The following is a 20,421-nucleotide window of genomic DNA, read 5'->3' as shown; positions in this document are numbered from 1 at the left end:
TTCATCCTTGACCGAGCGAGGGTACTCTGGAGGGAAAATACTCGTCCTTGGCCGAGTAGTTAAACTCGGGAGGGAATGGTTGTCAACCTTGGCCGAGTGAGTGTGCTCGGGAGGGATTCACTTATTCATCCTTGACCGAGCGAGGGTACTCGGGAGGGAAAATACTCGTCCTTGGCTGAGTAATTAAACTCGGGAGGGAATGGTTGTCAACCTTGGCCGAGCGAGTGTGCTCGGGAGGGAATTTAGTTTTTAATGAGCAGATGAAAGATTCACAAATTTGTTTCATTAACATGGTGCCTCGTTAAAAACCTCCTCTCGGGAAAACCTCTTCACATTTTCTTTTTAAGAGGAGAAAACCCAAGGAGAGGAAAAGAGTGCACCGAAACAATTACATTGCGTTCGTTAACTAAAATAGTGCTTTAAATGTGTCGCGTTCCATGTCCGAGGGATGGCTTTTCCTGTGAGTTCTTCCAGCTTGTACGCTCCGTTCTGCAAGTTGTGCATTATACGGTAGGGGCCATCCCAGTTGGGTGCCAACTTCCCTTGAACCTTGTCCCTTCGTGCTTCTCCCGTGACCCGCCAGACCAGGTCACCGGGTTGGAAATCTCGCGGCTTGACCTTCGATTGATGCTTTCGAATTAATCGGGTTCGGCAAGCCTCCATGTTGATAAGGGCTTGGTCACGCGCCTCCTGAATCAAATCCGATTCGACGCTCAGTGCTTCATCATTGGTTTGTTCATTGAATAGTGTTCGCCTTAAGGAAGGCTCTCCTACCTCCACCGGAATCATGGCATCTGTGCCATAAGTTAGCCGAAAAGGGGTCTCTTTGGTTGAACTTTGCGGAGTGCAACGGTAAGCCCATAAGATTTCTGGCAAGTGCTCGGGCCATGTCCCTTTAGCTTGCCCGAGGCGTCGCTTCAGCTCTTTAAGGATAACCTTGTTTGCCGCTTCGGCTTGCCCATTGGTTTGGGGGTGCTCTACCGAGGTCATTTTGTGTTTAATCCCTAACCCGGCCAAAAACTCGTTGAAACGGCGGTCAGTGAATTGCAAACCATTATCCGTGATCAAAGCATACGGGATTCCGAAACGGGTAATAACATTCTTCCAAAAGAATTTCTGAACGTGATTAGCCGTGATTGTAGCCAATGCCTCTGCCTCGATCCATTTGGTGAAATGGTCAACGGCCACAAGGAGAAACTTGACTTGGGCTTTTGCTGGCGGGAAAGGTCCCAAAATGTCCATACCCCAGATAGAGAATGGTCAGGGGGCGACAATGGAGTGTAGCCCCTCGGGGGGTTAGTGCATCAACGGTCCGTGTTGCTGACAGGGCTTGCATTGTTGAACGAACTTTGAGCAATCTGCCACAAGAGTTGGCCAATAATATCCTGCCCGGACAACTTTGGTTGCGAGAGTTCGGCCTCCTGAGTGGGTTCCGCATATGCCTTCATGTATTTCCCGGATTACATATTGTGCTTGATCCGGCGCCAAACATTTCAACAAAGGTGATGAGAACCCCCTTTTGTATAATTCTCCCGCGATCAGTGTGTATCGAGCCGCCATGGTTCTCATCTTTTTCGCCTCCAATGGATCAATAGGCAACGATCCGGTTACTAAGTACTCTATTATTCCGGTCATCCAATTGGGTGTTTCTTGCTGAACTTGCAAGCATTCGGTCTGTGTGATACTTGGTTTTGGCAATTCTTGTTGTATCATGTTGCGCAAATGGCTAACCTTCTTGCTACTAGCTAGCCTGGCCAACTGATCGGCTCTCATATTGAGTTCTCGAGGCGTGTGTTTGACTTGTATATCTTCGAAACCTGCTTTCAGTTTATTAAACGCATGAAAGTATAGTAACAACATTGGTTCTTTAATTTGGAAGGTGCCGTTGACCTGCCCTGTTACCACCTACGAGTGTCTCCAGCATTGTACTCTGGGGATGCCTAAGTCTTTGGCCAACCTTAGGCCTGCCAGAAGGGCCTCATATTCGGCTTGATTATTGGATGCCTTGAAACCGAAACGGAGTGACTGTTCCATTACTACCTTATCGGGACCTTCTAAAATAATGTCGGCACCACTGCCTTGTTGGTTTGACGACCCGTCTACATGCAGGGTCCAAAGATGGGAAACGGGGAGCGCTTGAGGTGTGAATTCATTCAAGAAGTCGGCCAAGCTTTGTGCCTTGATGGGTCCTCTGGGCTCAAAGCGAATATCAAACTAGGACAATTCTACGGACCAAGCAACCATTCGTCCCGCCAACTCCGGCTTTCGCAGGACCTTAGTTATTGGACTATCCGTTCAGACGAGCACCCGATGGCTCTGAAAATAGTGTTGAAGGCGCCTGGCAGTGTGTACAAGGGCTAGGACTGTCTTTTCCAGATGCTGGTATCTCATCTCGGCGTCTTGTAGGACTCGGCTGATGAAATACACCGGCATTTGCTCCGTCGTTTCTTGGACCAGTACAGCACTGATAGCCTTGTCCGACACCGATATGTAGACTATCATGTCTAAACAAGGGTCTGGCTTGCTTAACAGCGGTGGAGTTATGAGCGTCGTCTTGAAACTCTGAAAAGCTGTCTCGCATTCCTCGTTCCATTGAAATTTGGTGGCTTTTTTCAATAGCGACATTATAGGTCTTGACTTCTCGGCCATGCAAGGGAGAAAACGGGCCAGAGAGGCTATGCGTCCGGCCAGGCGCTGTACTTCCTTTACATTGCGAGGACTTTGCATGTTGATAATTGCTTGACACTTATCGGGGTTGGCCTCTGTGCCTCTCTTCGACAACATGAAGCCCAGAAATTTCCCACCGGCTACTCTGAAGGTGCATTTAGCCGGGTTCAATCGCATGCTGTGTCGCCTCACCTCGTCAAAAATCGAGTGGAGGTCTTCCAAATGGTTGGCGGCGGAGTTGGACTTAATCACCATATCGTCCACATAGACCTCCAGACAGTTCCCTATTTGATGCCGGAAAATCTTGTCCATGAGTCTTTGGTAAGTGGCGCCAGCATTTCTCAAGCCAAAAGGCATGACCTTGTAACAGAAATTGGCTGAGTCAGTGATGAACGCAGTCTTTTCTTCGTCCGGCGGGTACATGGGTATTTGATTATACCCCGAGTACGCGTCAAGGAAGCTTAGTCTTTGATGACCCGCCGCTCCGTCCACCAGTGCGTCGATGTGAGGTAGCGGGTAAGCGTCCTTCGGGCATGCCTTGTTCAAATCTGTGTAATCGGTGCACATCCTCCACTTGCCGTTCGATTTTTTGACCATAACCATGTTGGCCAGCCACGTGGAATATTTCACCTCTCTTATGAATCCTGCCTGAAGTAGCTTCGTCGTTTCTTCCTTCACGGCCCGGGCTCTCTCTCCACCCATTTTCCTTTTCTTCTGGGCAACTGGTTTGGCGTCGCGACACACCGAGAGTCGATGACAGTGAAAATTCGGATCGATGCCCGGCATATCCGCTGCCGTCCAAGCAAATAAATCCAAATATTCCCGTAGGACTTGCTTGATGTCTCTAGCCTCTGTTTCGGATAGTTGAGAACTCAAAAAGGTAACCTGCTCTTCATTCTTTCCGAGTTGGAAAGGGACTGTTGTCTCAATAGGTTCGACCCTATCTTCATCTTCCAGCCTCAGATCAAACTCAAGGCTTTCCATTGATTTCTGCTTGCCAGTGTCGCCGATGACGTTCACGTCCCGTCTGGGCTTCGGAGTTGGTCTACTTTTAAGCTGGCGAAGTAGCTCTCGCGCGCTGTTTTATGGTCAACATGCACAGTGATGACGACCCCTTCTTCACTTGGGAACTTCATAGCCAAGTGTGGGGTGGAGACGATGGCTCGGAGCTTGTTCAAGGAGGGTCTTCCCAACAGAATATTGTACGAGGTGTTGGCATGTACCACCACGTAACGAACCTTGATCCGCCTGCGCTGGTCATCCCCGAAGTAGGTGTACAAGTCTATGGTTCCGCGGGTGTCCACCCGTTCGCCCGAGAACCCAACCAAAGGCTCGTCATAGGGTGTCAACTCTTGTTCCGGGATGCCTAACTGTTCAAAGGTCTTCCAGTATAAGATGTCGGCCGAACTTCCCTGATCGACCAGCGTTTTTTTCACGATGCAGTTGTTGATCTCCACGCTAATGACCATTGGGTCGTCCTGCACCGGATCAATGCCGTGAAAGTCTAGGTCAGTGAACGTAATAGGGGGCATACAAATGGGAGATGCTCGCCCTATGGCGTTGACCGACTTGATAGCCCTTAAGTGTCTTTTCCGTGCTGAAGACGAGCCTCCGCCTCCTGCGAAGCCTCCGGCAATGGTGTTTATGACTCGCCTGGGCTGATTGCAGTCTCATTGATCGTTTCTTTCTTGAGACCTACTACGCTCGCGGGATCGGTTCCGGGGGGGTACTCGATCTCGGTTATCCCTTGTATGCTCCCCTCTTCCGGGGCGGTGGTCGTTTCTTGGGTTGTCTGTCATCCGGACGAAGTTTTGGAGGTGGCCGGCCTTAATGAGATCTTCGATGCGATCCCGAAGGGCGGAGCATTCCTCCGTAGTGTGTCCTCTGTTCCGATGGAATTGACACGCTTTGGTCTTGTCAGCGTGAGGAGGGGTCATAGCTCTTCGAGGAACAGCCAAAACTTCCTTGGCTAGAGCTTGCTCCAACACCCTGGCCCTGCTGGTGTTGAGCGGCGTATATTGCACATACCTTGGACCTCTGTTATTGCTCTTCTCACGATCGGTTGTTTCTCGAGGACGAGATCGTGGATGTTCCTTGTCATTTTCTCTCTTAGCGAGGGATAGGTCAGGTCGGTTTTGGTTGCGGAACTCGGCCAGCTCCTCCATCTGCATGTATTTTGTAGCCCTCTGCCGCAGGTCGTCCAGGTCATGGGGTGGTTTCTTGCATAAACTATTGACAAAAGGACCTGGCCTCAGCGCCATGGTGAGATGGTGCATTGCCACCGTGGGATCTAGATTTCTAATGGCCAAGGTCATTTTCCCGAACCTCTCCATGAATGTTCTGAGGGGTTCCTTCTTTTCTTGATGGATGTTAACTAACGCGATCGAGGTTAGTTGGTGAGGGCGGCTTGTGGCGAATTGTATTACGAAACGGGATGACAAAGTCGTGAACGAATCAACCGATCCGGGAGGGAGCCGCGTGAACCAATTGAGTGCTGGTCCTTTCAACGAAGTAGGAAAGACTTTGCACATGATTGCATCGTCATCCGTGTACAGACCGACCTGTGTGACGAATGCGTCGAGGTGTTCTTCAGGGTCGGACGTTCCGTCATACTTTTCCAGGGTCAAGTTTTTCCAGTTGTCGGGTAAACGAGCCCCGACGATATCTGGTGTGAACGGCGTCCTTCCCTGTCGTCGTTGCTGGTCTTGTGTCGTTGTCGCTGGCCCACCTGATGGCCGAGGAACGTTGACTTCCTTGTACCATCCGGATGATTCACCTTGGTCCCGGGTCGACTGATTGCGAGTATCATGTGACGGGTGCCATGTCCGATTATCGCTCCTGAGCTCGGCATTTTCTCTTCTCAGGGCCGATAATTCGTGAGCATCCTTTTCTCGAAGCCTTCTGAGTTCCATCATTTCGGCCTTTAGTTGCTCGATGGCCGAAGACGGATTTGGTTGCTGAGACCGGTCTACGTAAGATTCTTCCATCCCATCCTCGTTCTGATTAGTTTGCCGTCCGATGGTGTCCCGGGGCATCCCGAAAAGGTATTCGGTTACGTTCTCCTGTTGACTTCTAGTAGTTACCATCTTGCTTCAGGGTCGAGAACCGTTTTGGTTTCGGCCCCACGGTGGGCGCCAAAATGTTCCTGCGTGGGAACACTCCTCTCGTCGTTCTTCCTTCTTGATCTCCTAAGTCTTTAGTCCCGACCGAACACTGTCTTCAAAGGGTGTGGAGGGTACCTGCAAAGGCACTCCAACGATCAAGTAAGTATTCGGTATGGAGCAATAAATGCCTTTATGTTGAATAGTAACGTACCTCATTTATGTCACATCACCTGTGTATTTATAGAGACACAATTGGGCCTGGTGGGCCTTCAGTGTTGGAAGATGGGTAACACTTGAATTAACCTTAATCTCTTCTTAATCAGGCATGGTAATTACTGTATAATAAGTGTCTAATTTTGTCACGTGTTGCTCGAGCTGGTCCTTGTTGAAGTCCTCGGCCAGGTACAAGGCCGAAAGGGTGTTCGGCCCACCCTAAGGCCGAGGAGGTGTTCGGTTTAAGTCAATGCCGAGGGTTTTGCCCCATGCTCTTCGTGAGTTGGTCTTTGTTGAAGTCCTCGGCCAGGTACAAGGCCGAAAGGGTGTTCGACCCACCCTAAGGCCGAGGAGGTGTTCGGTTTAAGTCAATGCCGAGGGTTTTGCCCCATGCTCTTCGTGAGTTGGTCTTTGTTGAAGTCCTCGGCCAGGTACAAGGCCGAGAGGGTGTTCGGCCTGCCTTAAGGCCGAGGGGATGATTGGCCTATCCTAAGGCCGAGGGGGTGTTCGACCTATCCTAAGGCCGAGGGGGTGTAGTAGTGTGTTACATCGGTTCGGGGTCTCCCTTTCGGCCTACTATTTGACCGAAGGGGTACCTACCTGTGGACAGCGTCTTCATCGGTTCGAGCACCCCTATCGGCCTATTGTTTGGCCGAAAAGGTCCCTCCTAGTACAAAAAAGTTAAAATTTTAATCGTATAATATAACTTGCTAAAATATTTTTAATTAAAAAACAAACAAATAAACAAATGGATGTAGGTCAGAAATATGCAATCAAACCACAACAATACTTATAGAAACACTCACATTTTCATTAATCATGATAATAAAAAAATGAAAAGGCTTAAGTCACTGCTTACCTATGTTGCTAGTCAATTTATGTTCAGGGACCCCAAGCCAAACCTAATCAACGGATTACGTAAAATTTAAAATTAAATGCCCATTTAATCATCTATAGTTAGTGAAAAACGTGATTCTATTTTTTTATAGATTTTCACAATAGACGGTACAATATTTAGTTTAAACATGACAACACACGGACCCTAAAAAAAAAGAATCCCAAAACACGTTTGAAAATATGATGAAGTTTGAATTAGAAATAGATGAGAAAACCTCTCTACCTGTCATTTTCATTTCAAACATATAAAGTATAAACCATTCTCATGCTTTCTTTTATCACTTAAACAAAGAAAAATGCAAAAAGAAAATTGAAAGGTCAAGGCAAGACAATTCGCTTGAGATGCAAGAGTAAGATGCTATGTTGATGTTAATAATAATTATTATTATTAAGTTAGAGCGTAGAAAAATGAGTTCATCCATGATGGAGTGTTCCATCAGCAAATACAAGTTGAATATGCTGTATTTTTATATTTTTTTATAATTATATTATTAATATGAAATATTTATTAATTTTGCTATAATTAATATTTATCTAACTATCCACTTTTAATAAGTTTTTCTCAAATATTTTTCTTTTATTAATTTGAGATCTTACTTATAATAATTACGTTCAATATTATTCAAATCAAATTATTAATATTACTTCTATATTCATATTAACATTTTTGCACTTTTTTATATTAAAATTTAGTGGTAAGTAAATGATCGTGATTGGCAAATAACAAGTTTGAAATGCAACTAGACCATTAATTTGTTGGGGGAGCTTCGCCTACGTACCTATCAACCCGTAGAATAAAAAAAATGTTAAACACATGAAATAATGGGTATCTTTTTCTTATATATATATATATATTACGATCATGGATTAATGCAATTGGAACATGGCAGAAAATCGCGTCTTTAACCATGTGACAAGTGAATGCTTTAATTCTCAATACTTATGTGTATGAAAATATACTTTTTAAGAGATTATTCTCTTAAATAAATTTTAATATCTCAAAAAATATATTTTGGGTTTACAAAATATATTTATAAACTATTTTATTCAACAAAAGTGGGTTTAAACAATTTGTTGGATTTGTATAAAAGTTATAATATATTGCTAGTAATAGTACTTACCTGAAAAGAGAAACAAAAAATGTGATCATATAAATTTACTTACATATATGTTACAAATTGTTTTTTGTTATTTAATGAGAATAAGCAATTGCAAATTGGAACGTGGGAAAGGGGTGACAAAAGGGGTTGGTTTTGGGTACACACTGAGCGGGCTTTGAAGTTGAGTGAGTGGGGAAAAAGCCCACATGAGTGTGACGTAAGGTCATTGTCAGCCTAGCCCAAATGCTACTGTGGGCTGTGTGAATTTCTATCACACTGAGGTGGCTTTCTTGTTTCGAAATCTGGTATCGTATTTGTTACTTCTAATTATAATTTCATCACATGAAAATTGTGTGAATTATACAAACGCCACTTCAGTCCTAAAAAGAAATTTGCTATTTTTTATGGTAAATAACACATGTATCTTTTACAAGAAATAATTTAAATTAGAGTAATTTGATTTGGTTCGTTTTAATTTTTTCCAAATAATTCACTGTTACAACGACTTTGGAACTATTACAGATGAAAGTAGTTATTTATTTATTTATTTAAATTTTATGAACTTATTTTTGTTGATATCTCATAAACTTACTTTATTCACCATATTTATAATAATTTTAGTCCAACAGGATTAAAATAGAGATGAACATTAGAGAACAACATAATCAGTTTTCGCCACTATTGATCTTTATTGTTGTATTAAATTTTAATAAATTTATTTAGTTATATTTATAATGTTAATATTCAATAAATTTAATTATTTGATGTTAGTTTCTGAGTTTTGATATTTGATAAGTGAAAATCGAAAAAAAAATTATTTATAGGCCAGAACGGCCCATTCTGGTTCTACTTTTTATGTACTAATGTTGAATCCGGAACGACCCATTCTGATCCATTTGTCATGTGTTATTTTTTAAACTAGAACGGCCCGTTCTGAACATGAATAGTAAATGATGCTAGTTGCGGAAATAAATTTGCACAGTTGCTATTTAGATAATTTTTTTTAAAAATAGTATTATTTGAGTAAAAAAATCCAATTAATTGAGCGTCATAATTTAAATGACTTCAAGTACATTTTTTATTTATAATTTTATGTTACATATATTATTGAAACATGAGACACATGACCTACATTAAAATGCTTTTATAAGAATAAATTGTGAGACATCATTTGAAAAATAATTTAGGTAATTAATTATCGAGATTCTATTCATATGTGGAAGTGAATAAATATGTGTGAGACATCATTGAAATATGATGTAGGAAACTATTTTTGAGATTCTCTTCATAGTGGGAAGAATTAATTATCAATATTAATTCTCATGAATGAGATGAGATTTATCCAATAACAAATATAAATTAGTGTGCATCAATTTATGTGGTGATAAGCATTTTTGCTTTATGTTTTTGGAGATTATATATTTTATTTGTTTTTGAGATAATATGTTGATCTATATGACATTATATGAGAGATATAACTAGTGATAATTGAGTGTCATTTAAGTATCCTAATTAAATGCATTATCATATAATAAATGTTAATACCTTTTGTATTGATAGTGTGAATGTTTTGAGTTTAATTCTTAAAAGTTATAGTCATTTACGACACGAGTTAGTGAAGATAATGTAAATTGTCAATTATGAGTAATATGATACCATCCATATCACAATATTTTACATAATATGAGATGTTATAAAAAAAAAGTTATAAATTATGGTATTTAACATTGTGGATCTTCCATTGAATTAAAAATACAATGATGATTAATTGAGTCTTGGATCCATAAGAGACAAAATTCACTAATGTTGTGTCATTACACTTTGTTGTAGTGAAATTAATTTGAGATTAAACAATAATAATTATTGAATTAGAGGTTTTTACTCTAGAGATGGTTGATTATGGGGCTTAATATAACCTCTTAACAAATATTTTGTCAAGGATATAAAATTAAGAAATTATGTTATATAACATTTGCTTAAAAAGATTATTATATGTAGTCAATAATGGATTTGTCCGATCCTTTGACTTTAAACCCCTACGGAATACATATTATTTACAAAACATTGTGAGCTATTTATAAACATTGAGGGGAATGAGATTTTATTAAAGTCATTTGAAATAAACAGTGATGGTAACCTAATTTTTGTGATTGGAGATCTCATTAAGAAGGTTCAATGGGAAAAATAAGTTATTTGTTAGTTCTTTTAGCACTAAATTGGTATTAATCAATTTTAATTTTTTTATCTCTTACTATGGTGTGAGAAAGTGCTAAAGCTGCATTAATGAGAGGATAATTTTTATAATTGAGTTTTATATGATTATGAGAAAACTTAACCTCTTATAAAGATTTTAATGATTTTCATATCTCTTATAGGTGGTGTATGATTTGTAGCATACACTTGATGAAATCACCTATATCTACATGAGTATTAAGTGGACCCGCTTGCATGGGATCTTGGCAAGATCTTTAAAAAACTCATGAATATCTGTGCATGGCCTAAAAGAGCAACACAATGATAACAACAAGGATTTGTGGGGGTGTATTGTGATTGGTTAATCTCTGATACACGCCAAGTGTTTTGAGTTTAATAGCTTGCTATATTTACTACATTATGTGTTAAGTTTTATCAATTTAGGTTTGGTTCAATAGCTTGCTACATTAGATCTGATGCATCAAATCCTATATGAGAACTAGTAATATTTTTCTAAACATTTTGAAATATGTGGGAGATTGTTATATATTTTAAGATTTTTCAAAAAGTTAATTTATTCATAAAATTATTTTGAATTTAAATTTAAATTCAAAATAATTACTTTATTAATTACTAATATTAAAGCTTAACTAATATCGATTTTAATGAGATATAATAACCTAACTGTTATAGTTTTAATTAATTTTAATGATCAAATATTTTAAAATTAATTAGTTTTAATCATCGTAATTAATTATAACCACAATACTCAATATCATCTTCTATAAATATTGAGAATCAGTAAGAGTAAATTTGTTAGTTCTACATGGGTAACTTGCATGAGAGTCTACAAATAAGTCATTTAGGACAGTACATTGCACACCTCAAGAGTTCAAATCCGTTCATGCATTCAACATCCATGAACAACAAAACAAAAGATGAATTACAAATCTTATGCCTCACAGTATTTGAAGTTAGAATTTGATCATTTTGTGAATACATATAGTAGAGGCCATTCACCAATCTAGCCAAACCAATCATTCATAGGATGAATCCTAAATGCAGCAAAACGTGTTAATGAAAGGAGAGAAACTTAAGAGAATCAATATAATAAAATTGTTTAGTTCAATGAAAGGAAAGAAAATAAATTATAATATAAGTTAAATTCCTATTATACTCTCATATAAAAGACAAACATGTTAGTAAAAAAAAAATTAATAAAAGACCTACATGATGTTTATGTCATGTATTTAATCGATAACGAATGAATAATTTTTTTTTTAAATAAATAAAAGGAAGACATATTTGATTATGTCTCCCATTTAATTGATTATTTTTGCTAAAAATTTAAGCTTGATGAGCTATTAAAGAAATCTAATCGATTAAGAATGAATAAAATGAGAGTTCTCAAACTTAAATCGATTGAATTTTGCTCAACACAATCGTATAACAAAAGTTGATTAGGAAATAAAATAAAAAATACAACTAAGGATGTGATATTAAATAGGTGAAATAAATGATTATTTTTGGAACTCACTTTGTAACAAGTTTTTCCTTTTCCATTTGAGAGTGTTTTTAAAATCGAATTTGTCATTTGTACTAGATAGGTCTTAGATCCTCTCGCTGAATATATGTTGACTATAAATTCAGCTACACAAGGCTGATATATTGGTTAAATATAAGTTCAAATATTAGTCAAACTAATCGATAGAGATCACTCCTAATCCAAATAGTCCTCGATTGACCAAGGACTATAACTTCATGATTAAGTTTAACCAATGGTAAAGTCTGACCATTACATGACAATAAAAAGTTTTGAATGTATTTAAATATTTTATCAATTAACAATAACATTTCTTCTCCTATATATATACACATAGCTACGTTTCACCTTCAGAAAGTAGACTTATTCTTGAGATTATATTCATACACTCTTATTACTCGCTAACTTTAGCATTAAAGTTCCTGTTGAAGGTACAACAACCAATTCAAGGATTGAAGACCAAAGATCGAAGACTTTGTAGAGAATGAGTACTTTTGATAAAAAGTACATTTAAATTGACTTAGGCACAAACCAAGGTTCGATAATTTAATCATTACTAAATAATGGTTAAATTGGAATTAATAAATTAATAATACTATTTTAAATAATACATAAAATAATATTAAATAAATATAATATCATAATTTAAACACACTAAAAATTAAAACAAAACATCATTTTATTTTATGAGTTTTTAACATTCAAAGTACCCATAAAATTTCAAACTAAATATAACATAATACTAGATTTTAAATTTTAGTAAAATATAACAATGTTTATCAATAATAACAAGTTTATATCTAGAATAATTTTTAATAAATATATAGAATTATAAAAAAATAAGATATAAAAATTATAAATTAATATAAATAATTAAATTATATTTTATAAAAATATATTAAAAGTAACTTATTCAATAATTTATTCTAATTTATAATCCTTATTAAATATATGTTTTCATTTTTCTTAATGATATTTTAAATTAATTTATAAAAATTGAAATGATATTTTTATTTTGTATTGTATCAGTTCTAACCAAATTTTTATACAAATTTTTATTCAATTTTAAATTGATCTAACCGATTCTTAACCATTCTAAAATGCTTCAATTTTTATTAATTAATTACCAGACCTGTTACCTGGACAATTCTAGCAATATCATCTAAAACATTTTCGAAAACAATGCTATTTCATCTCTCATATGTGAAAGGAAGAAAAAAAAATTAGTGGGCCCCACTTATTTTATCTTTTACCAATCACAATACATTTTGAATTCTACACTATATCTTTCTATTAATCTCAACTTTTCACCATAACAGCTCTATAAAACACAACATTAATGATGGTCACAAAAGTCAGAAAGAGACGCCACGTGGTTAATGAAGAAAGTGACGATTCTCTTTAAAAACGAAGCTGCTATTTTATTCACATTACCCAATAATAACATGTTAGAATACACATATATTGCTCAATTTTTATTTCATATATATTTTTTCTACTTAGGTGTTTTCCCTTTTGTTGTTTAAACGGAAAACGTGTCCCTCTAGTTTCTTTAATCTCAGAGTGGTACGGAGTTCTTCATGTTGAGATTGAGTCCAATGTCAAGCCCATTATAAGCCAGCGGAGCATACATCCATAGGTCATCAGAGCTCAAAAGCTACACAAAATAAAATAAAAATAAAAATGTTACAATTTGATTGCATATATGCTAATGTCTCTAAACTTAAGAAAACAATTATTTTCAAACAAGTAATACACTCTTTAACATTTTTTTTAATATCAACTAAAATTTATTAAAAATATCAAATTTCATAAATCTCTATTTTGTTTAACCGGTCTCCTTATTTGATGATTAAGTTTACTAAAATTTATGATTTTCGATTAATATACTATAAAAAAAATATATATCAGCAAGGAAGTGTAAGAGAGAGCGTTCCTACAATTTTTTTCAATTATACACAATCCGTATGCATACCTTGATCTGGAGCTGTAAAAATTTCACGTAATTGACTGCCTCTTCAAGCATTGTACTTATATCAACCTACATTATATTCGACCATAAATAAAATTAATACATAACTCCATTGAATTTGGCTTATGTTATGCCCCACCACTGATCTCAATGTTAGAAACAAGAATTACAACATTAATTTTGCCTACCTTGGTTCCGTTTGGGACAAGATTTTGTAGGATTCTTAGTCGCTCATTTATTCTCTCTCTTCTTTTCTGCAATATTCAAGAAGAGTGTAACACATAAGTACCACACACAAATCACATAAGGAAAAAAAGAAGAAAAAAAAAGGTTTTGTATTTGAAGTGATTAATTATATTATGTACCCTTGCATAGAGACTCTGTGGATCTGTTGCTGACCCCCTACTTGCTCTTGTCTTCCCATTTGAGTTGAGAAGAGATTTAGAGCCTGAAGTGGCTCCTCCACTATTCTCCTTATTATCATCTTCTGACATGTTACTACTTGAGCTATGTCCATCTGATCCTGCATTAGTCTCTTCTGCATCATCATTGCTTCCTTGTTTCTGATTCTTCTTGGACCATGTATTTTTCATGCATCCTTGCCCCTGATCATGGAACACAATAAAACTGTTAACAAATTTCAGACTTCAATGTACAGTAACTAAAATTATATAAATACCATTTTTTTAATCATGTTACTAGTATACACCGATTTTATCATTTTCAATAATAAATATTTGTTAAGAAATCTGACTAGTTGATCACTATTAACGAGTTCCTTTTTCACTCACTTGTCAACTCAATTTTATTTAACAGATTCAACTTTGGTTGCAGCAATAACTTACTGATTATATAAATATCATTTTAATCCTTCATATTATGTTGTTGCAATTTTAGGTCTAAAAGAGATTTCAATATCAATAAAAAAATGACTTTAATTTTTATGTATAATCAATTAATTATGAGATTGCGACTTTATGTCCTAGACAAAAATGGAATATAATCAATAATCATTGAGAAAAAACGAATACAAGTGTTGAATTACTTGGTCAGACGACAAGTATTTACAAGTGCTTTTAACTTTTAGAAGCCAATTACTTAGAGAAATTATAGACAAAACTTACATCTTTTGAGACACGAGCCTTTTTCTTGTGATTCTCGGATCTGTTGTTGATTTTATCTTCATCAGGCAGATCAAGCTTCCTTTTGAGCTGCAGCTGCTTGGTGGGAAAAACAATAGGTTCCATATGATTGCATTCAGAATTCTCCAATATGTCACTCCCAATATCTTTGACACTCTCTTCGGTTACAATGTCAGCAAGTGATGGCACAAAAGAGGCAAAAATTTTCTCATCCATGGAATATTCACATGCATTATTTGCTAGCACATGATCAGGGTAACTAAAATAATAGTTTGCACTACCCGGATTGGCAATGAAGACAGTGTCACCACTACAATTACTACTATAGCTACTTTCTTGTGAAATATACTGGGAATTTGAGTTGTGATTGTGAGCATCTAAAGAATAAAACATACGCTCAATATTTTCAGCACCAGCACAAAATGTTGGTTGTGTCAAAATGTTCAATTCATCATCACCATGAAGCAGAAGTGGAATCTGGGGTGTGAAATCATGCTCCTCACTGCCAAACATTCTGCGGAAGCAATCCCATTCTCCATCAGGGAAGGCTCCAACAGGTTCCATTCTATTGTGTGTGCGTTTAGGAAAAAAGAAAAGGCCAAAAGCCAAAAAGGGTTATTAAAACAAAGAGAAGCTAATTAAATGCTTGCTTGGCATAAGCAAAAGCTATGGACATATTTATACTCAATCCCAAGAAAAGTGTTGGTGTAAGCATTGACTTGGTTTGTAAATAGCATTTTAAAATGGTAATGATTGTGTCATGGATAGGTCCGAGTTCTCTGTAACTGAACTCAGGAGTCCACTGAGGGCAAAGGACAACTCATATGGGACCAAGTTCATGAGTGATAATTTAGAATAATGTTGATTTTTCAATGGGTTTTAAACAAGTTAGACTCGATAAAATTGTGCTCTAAAGGGTCTAAGTGTAATGATTGAGAGGGGATTAATGAGTGTTAATTAATGGTGATAGTGATGTATAGTTAGGAGTTAGAACTTGGGAGCTTAGCATGCGCGTTGGTGAGGTTGAAGAACGAACGTGGGAGTCTTCAATGTGAATATAATAAAGGAAAAGGAATTGTGTGAGGGAATTAAAAAAATGAAGGTCAGCGGCCACATCGTGGGATGAATCTCACATTCTTTTAAACTACTTTATGGACAGACAGAGCAACCGTGGAGAACGCTTTGTGTCTCCTTGGTGTTCCAAGCTCACCATTGCTTCAACTTATGTATGCATAATGCATTGTATTCTCTCATCAACAAACTCATCACCTACCACACACACACACATGTAGATCAACTGTTAAAAGGGTTGTTTCGGTTTAATCAATGATTACATGTTCAAGTGATCTTGAGTATTTAACCGTATTAAATATTCTGAGAGAGAAGATGTCTATAACAGTTTTAATCAACTTAAATAAGATTGTTTCGGGTAAAAAATATCTATGATCTATACAAAAAATAAAAAAGGAACAAACTCAATACTAATGTGTTTGTATAAGTTTTTCCATAAGTTCTTAGAACATCTTTGATAGTTTTCAAATAAACAACTCATTTTATCTGATTCTATATACGTCACTTCAATTTTAAGGAATTCACTTTAATTCTTATTTTAGTAAAAATTCTTGCCACAAAGTTATTTAACTCACGAATATCATTTTTTTCTCCTTAATATCTCATTCTCTCTTTTGCATGCATATGCACAAATATTAATTAAATAACTCACAAAGAATGGTTGTTTATATAAACAACTCTATTTAATTTTAAGTAACTCAAAATTGCATGTGCTATGCACTAAAGTAGTTTCTTTTTATAAGTACATGTTTGAGAATTTTATCAAAATAGACTCTTAGATAAATCAAATGAAAAGTCTTACGTAGAGATTAATCTCTAATAATGTTATGGACTAAATTTTAAATCCAAATTAAAATGATCACATTATTCTTTTGTTTGGAGATAAAATGGAAAAGAAGGAAATAAGAAGAATAAAGATTAAGAGTTTATTTGGATACAATCTAAAAGAAGATTTGAGAGATTTTTCACTAAAAATAAATAATATTTTTTGGTAGAAATTTTTTTAAAAGCACTTCTAAACCTATATCTAAACCATACTCAAAATAGATTTATTAAATTTCTATATTGTTTGTTTGAAAAGAAGAAATAAGAAGACAAAAAAAAAGTTATGTACGTGGGATCCATTTGAAAGCATTCCCCAAAATTGTAATAAATAGGAAGAAAAATATCTTCCTCCCTTTTTTTTTCTTCATATTTTTAGGTTTAAATTTTTAACAAAATTAAAATAATAGATAATTTTGTCAAGAAAAATAATTATATTGAAAATTTATATTTTTAACTATTATAAAAATATATTTTTTTACATAATTTAGTTATTTCTTTTTTATTCTTTTTCACACATCCAAACAAGCAAAAATAAATTTTCCTACTTTCTTTTATCCTATCTATCCAAATAACATATATTTCTCATTCTAGGTCCCTTTATGTCTATTATTATTTTTTCTTTCCTATGTGTTTCACTCCTAATCTAAATAAATCATTGGTGTTTAATTGTCTCAAACAATATTACTCCTGTTAAAAGAAAAAATAAACTTCAATGTAATTTTTAAGTTTTTTTTATTTATTAATCTCTAATTAGATTGTGGAGTTCACCGTAATAACTTGTGTCGATATTTAATACAAATTATCAAACTAAAATTATAATTCTATTATATAATAATACAATATCTAAGTTTTGTCTAGGAATATCACGATGATAGGATTAATGTACAATCCTTTCAATGATTTCCCTTTCCCGTATCTTATTTATTATATAATGGCTTGCAAATCAATTTTGTTTAACCTTGTTGGAGACTTTATGCTGTAATATCTCACGGATCATGTCGTACAGGCTGTAGGGCACTTGCGTATCTACATTTCGCATAATGCTTAAGTTTTATTCTAGGAAGCATGATTATAATTTGTGCACCTCATATGCAACTCATTTTCATCCACAAATAATAGTTTGACTAGATTATGATTAGATATTGGTATTAGTTTTAAATTAACTTGAAGTATGCTTTTAAAAAAAAAACAACACGTATTTTTCCTTTACGATTTACAAAGGTAATTCCCCCTATATATGAATAACATCATCTTCATCTTTTCCTATCAAAATCATCCAAAGGACCTATAAATGCATCTAGCAGGAGAGAATATGAATGACTTCATCCTTTCTTCCCCGTCTTTCACCTATTGACTTATGCTCTCACCAACTTAAAGCATCCAAATGACTGTAACGACATGTTTGGGAAAACTTTTTTCTCTTGAAAGAAAGGGATGTTTCAAAAGAAAAAAAAAAACTGATTATTTGGGAAAATAACTTAAATTTGTAAGCAGTTTTTTTAATATAAAAATAAGTTTTTTTTTTATATGAAAATTTGAAGTTTATGATCATTTTTCAACAACTTTGTTTTCTCCTATACAACTGATTTACTATATACAAGTTGACTTTTTGTTGCATTTAGACAAAATTAAGCATATCAAAATCATTTTTCGGCAAATTTATCCAAACAAAAATCCATTCAAATTATAATTGATTATACATATAATCTCGTAGCTAACTTAGATTTCATTTCAAAGGCCTAGACGTGGAACTCATGAAGAGAACATGATTATCCTTAATTCTTTGGCTAGTAAGGAACACTTACATATGTATATATATGGAAATAAGTTACTATCCTTTGAATAACATAAGTTATTACCATTGTCTCTATATATTAGACTATTTTCATGTTTTTACTTGTTTCTTTTTATGAGACCTTATTCTAATGGTTAGTTGTATTAATTATATTTTTTCTAAAATGCCTTTTGTATCAAATAGGTCCTAGGTTATCATGATGGGAACTCACTCTTCTCAGCCTTACATCAAATTTTATAACACTCATCTAAGCAAAATAAAAATTCGATAGGCTAAGGAGTTCTCAGCCTTAAAGGACACGTTTCTGTGTGATAAAGCTTTGAAGAAAGTAACATCCGAGTGTTACATAACAATAAAAGACCTTGAATGCACTTAAATGACTTGATCTTTAATGGTAATATTTTATTGAATGCACTTAAATGACTGAACCTTTAATGGTAACATTTTCTCTCACACACACACGCACACATATGTGTGTGTGTGTGTGTGCGTGCGTGCGTGCGCGTGTGTGTGTGCGTGTGTGTGTGTGTGTACGTGCGTGCGTACGTGTGTGTGTGTGTGCGCGCTTGCATTTCACCTTAAGAAGGTACACTTTTACTCTTAAAAAAATACACCTAAATACTTTGAACACTCGCTAACTTAGACATCAAAGTACTTTTTGCATGTACAACCATTGTTTGCAATCTTGAAGACTGGGGACCAAGGACTAAGGACTTTGAATTGAAGACTTTGGATGGATACTTCTCAGCAAGTGCATTTGGCATCCACCATGGGGCCATAGAAAACTTATTCCTATGGACTCTACTAATTAGAACACAGATGGTTGGAGTAGGAGGATCACCCATTAAGAATCTCGAAGTAGTAGATAATATCCATATATTGACCAACTTGTAGAGGGAGTTGCACCAATGGTGCAAACAGAGTAAGCAACAACATAAGCGATATGAGGAGGAGATAGGCCTCCTCAAGTAGTAGGATTCTGAACTACAATAGTTGATCGAGCAATCATAGACAATCACCAAAATTATTACTCCTAGCATCAACCCCACTTGGCAACCAAGCTCATTTGACTTTTTAGGTAATTCCATTTTCCCTTTCGAAATATTGGTAATTGAGGTACTTCAATCAATTAGGACATTGTCACAAACATCCGTATTAGCTGAACACTTCAATACCTCACTTTGCTGCTATACAAGAAGAGTTCCACAAGCACCCCTTTTATTGATGAGATCATGGAGATCCCTCTTCCAAGGGGATGGAAGAATTTGGGATTGAATAAGTATGATAGGACCTCTGATCCTAATGATTATGTTAACCTATATGTCTTTCAAGTTAGCATGCTCACAAGTATTGGCACAATCATGAGCGGACTATTTTGTACCTCTTTGAAAGGAGTTGCTCTAAAGTGACTCACTCATCTTCCATCCCATTTGGTCAACTTCTTCCGAGTACTAGTCTCTGAGTTTACTACATAGTTTGGTACTAGTCGATCTCATGCTATGACCTCAACTGCCATTGTCAGTGTTAAGGAAAGTAAGGATGAGTTTCTCAAGGCCTTCATGGATAGGTTTGAGACGGTGACTTTCAAAATTCCTAATTTGATCGAGAAAGTTGCCTACACCAGATGTTGACAGCTTTAAGGTCGAGTCTTTTTCTGGATAGTTTGCATAATAAGTCAACCTTTTCTATGAAGGAACGTCTTAGAATGACTGCAAAGTATATGCAAATGAAGGAGGTGATATAAGGCTCAAACAACACCCTATAGGCCTTGCTAATTAAGGACAAGTAGCTAAAAATGATTCCAAGCTTGGGCTCGTAAAAATGTAGGAAGATGGCGGGAGTTGGTGTTATATCCAAGTTCTCGCAAATGAACCAGAATGCTTGCAAGAGGGCCTAACT

General features: G+C 36.0%; 3 protein-coding genes across 3 annotated transcripts; all 3 read right to left on the bottom strand.

Moving 5' to 3' along the window:
* Positions 1-1,296: 1,296 nt before the first annotated feature.
* Positions 1,297-1,924, bottom strand: LOC145951950 (uncharacterized). Its single transcript, XM_083064149.1, has 2 exons — positions 1,891-1,924; positions 1,297-1,817 (listed from the first exon to the last, which is right to left on the bottom strand). Exons 1-2 carry the CDS (start codon positions 1,922-1,924, stop codon positions 1,297-1,299), a joined length of 555 nt encoding a protein of 184 aa, XP_082920275.1.
* Positions 1,925-3,683: 1,759 nt separating this feature from the next.
* Positions 3,684-4,199, bottom strand: LOC145951949 (uncharacterized). The gene has a single exon (XM_083064148.1). It carries the CDS (start codon positions 4,197-4,199, stop codon positions 3,684-3,686), a length of 516 nt encoding a protein of 171 aa, XP_082920274.1.
* An 8,443-nt stretch (positions 4,200-12,642) lies between these two features.
* LOC109813905 (uncharacterized) lies at positions 12,643-15,849 on the bottom strand. Its single transcript, XM_029274471.2, has 5 exons — positions 14,814-15,849; positions 14,055-14,294; positions 13,878-13,943; positions 13,693-13,758; positions 12,643-13,374 (listed from the first exon to the last, which is right to left on the bottom strand). Exons 1-5 carry the CDS (start codon positions 15,393-15,395, stop codon positions 13,276-13,278), a joined length of 1,053 nt encoding a protein of 350 aa, XP_029130304.1. The 5' UTR covers positions 15,396-15,849; the 3' UTR covers positions 12,643-13,275.
* Positions 15,850-20,421: the final 4,572 nt, after the last annotated feature.

Source organism: Cajanus cajan, chromosome 9 (assembly GCF_000230855.2).
Source record: "Cajanus cajan strain Asha chromosome 9, NIPB_CcT2T_4, whole genome shotgun sequence".
Classification (NCBI taxonomy): domain Eukaryota; kingdom Viridiplantae; phylum Streptophyta; class Magnoliopsida; order Fabales; family Fabaceae; genus Cajanus; species Cajanus cajan.
Note: the sequence above shows the minus strand (reverse complement) of the source record. Positions and strands in the feature narration are given on the sequence as shown.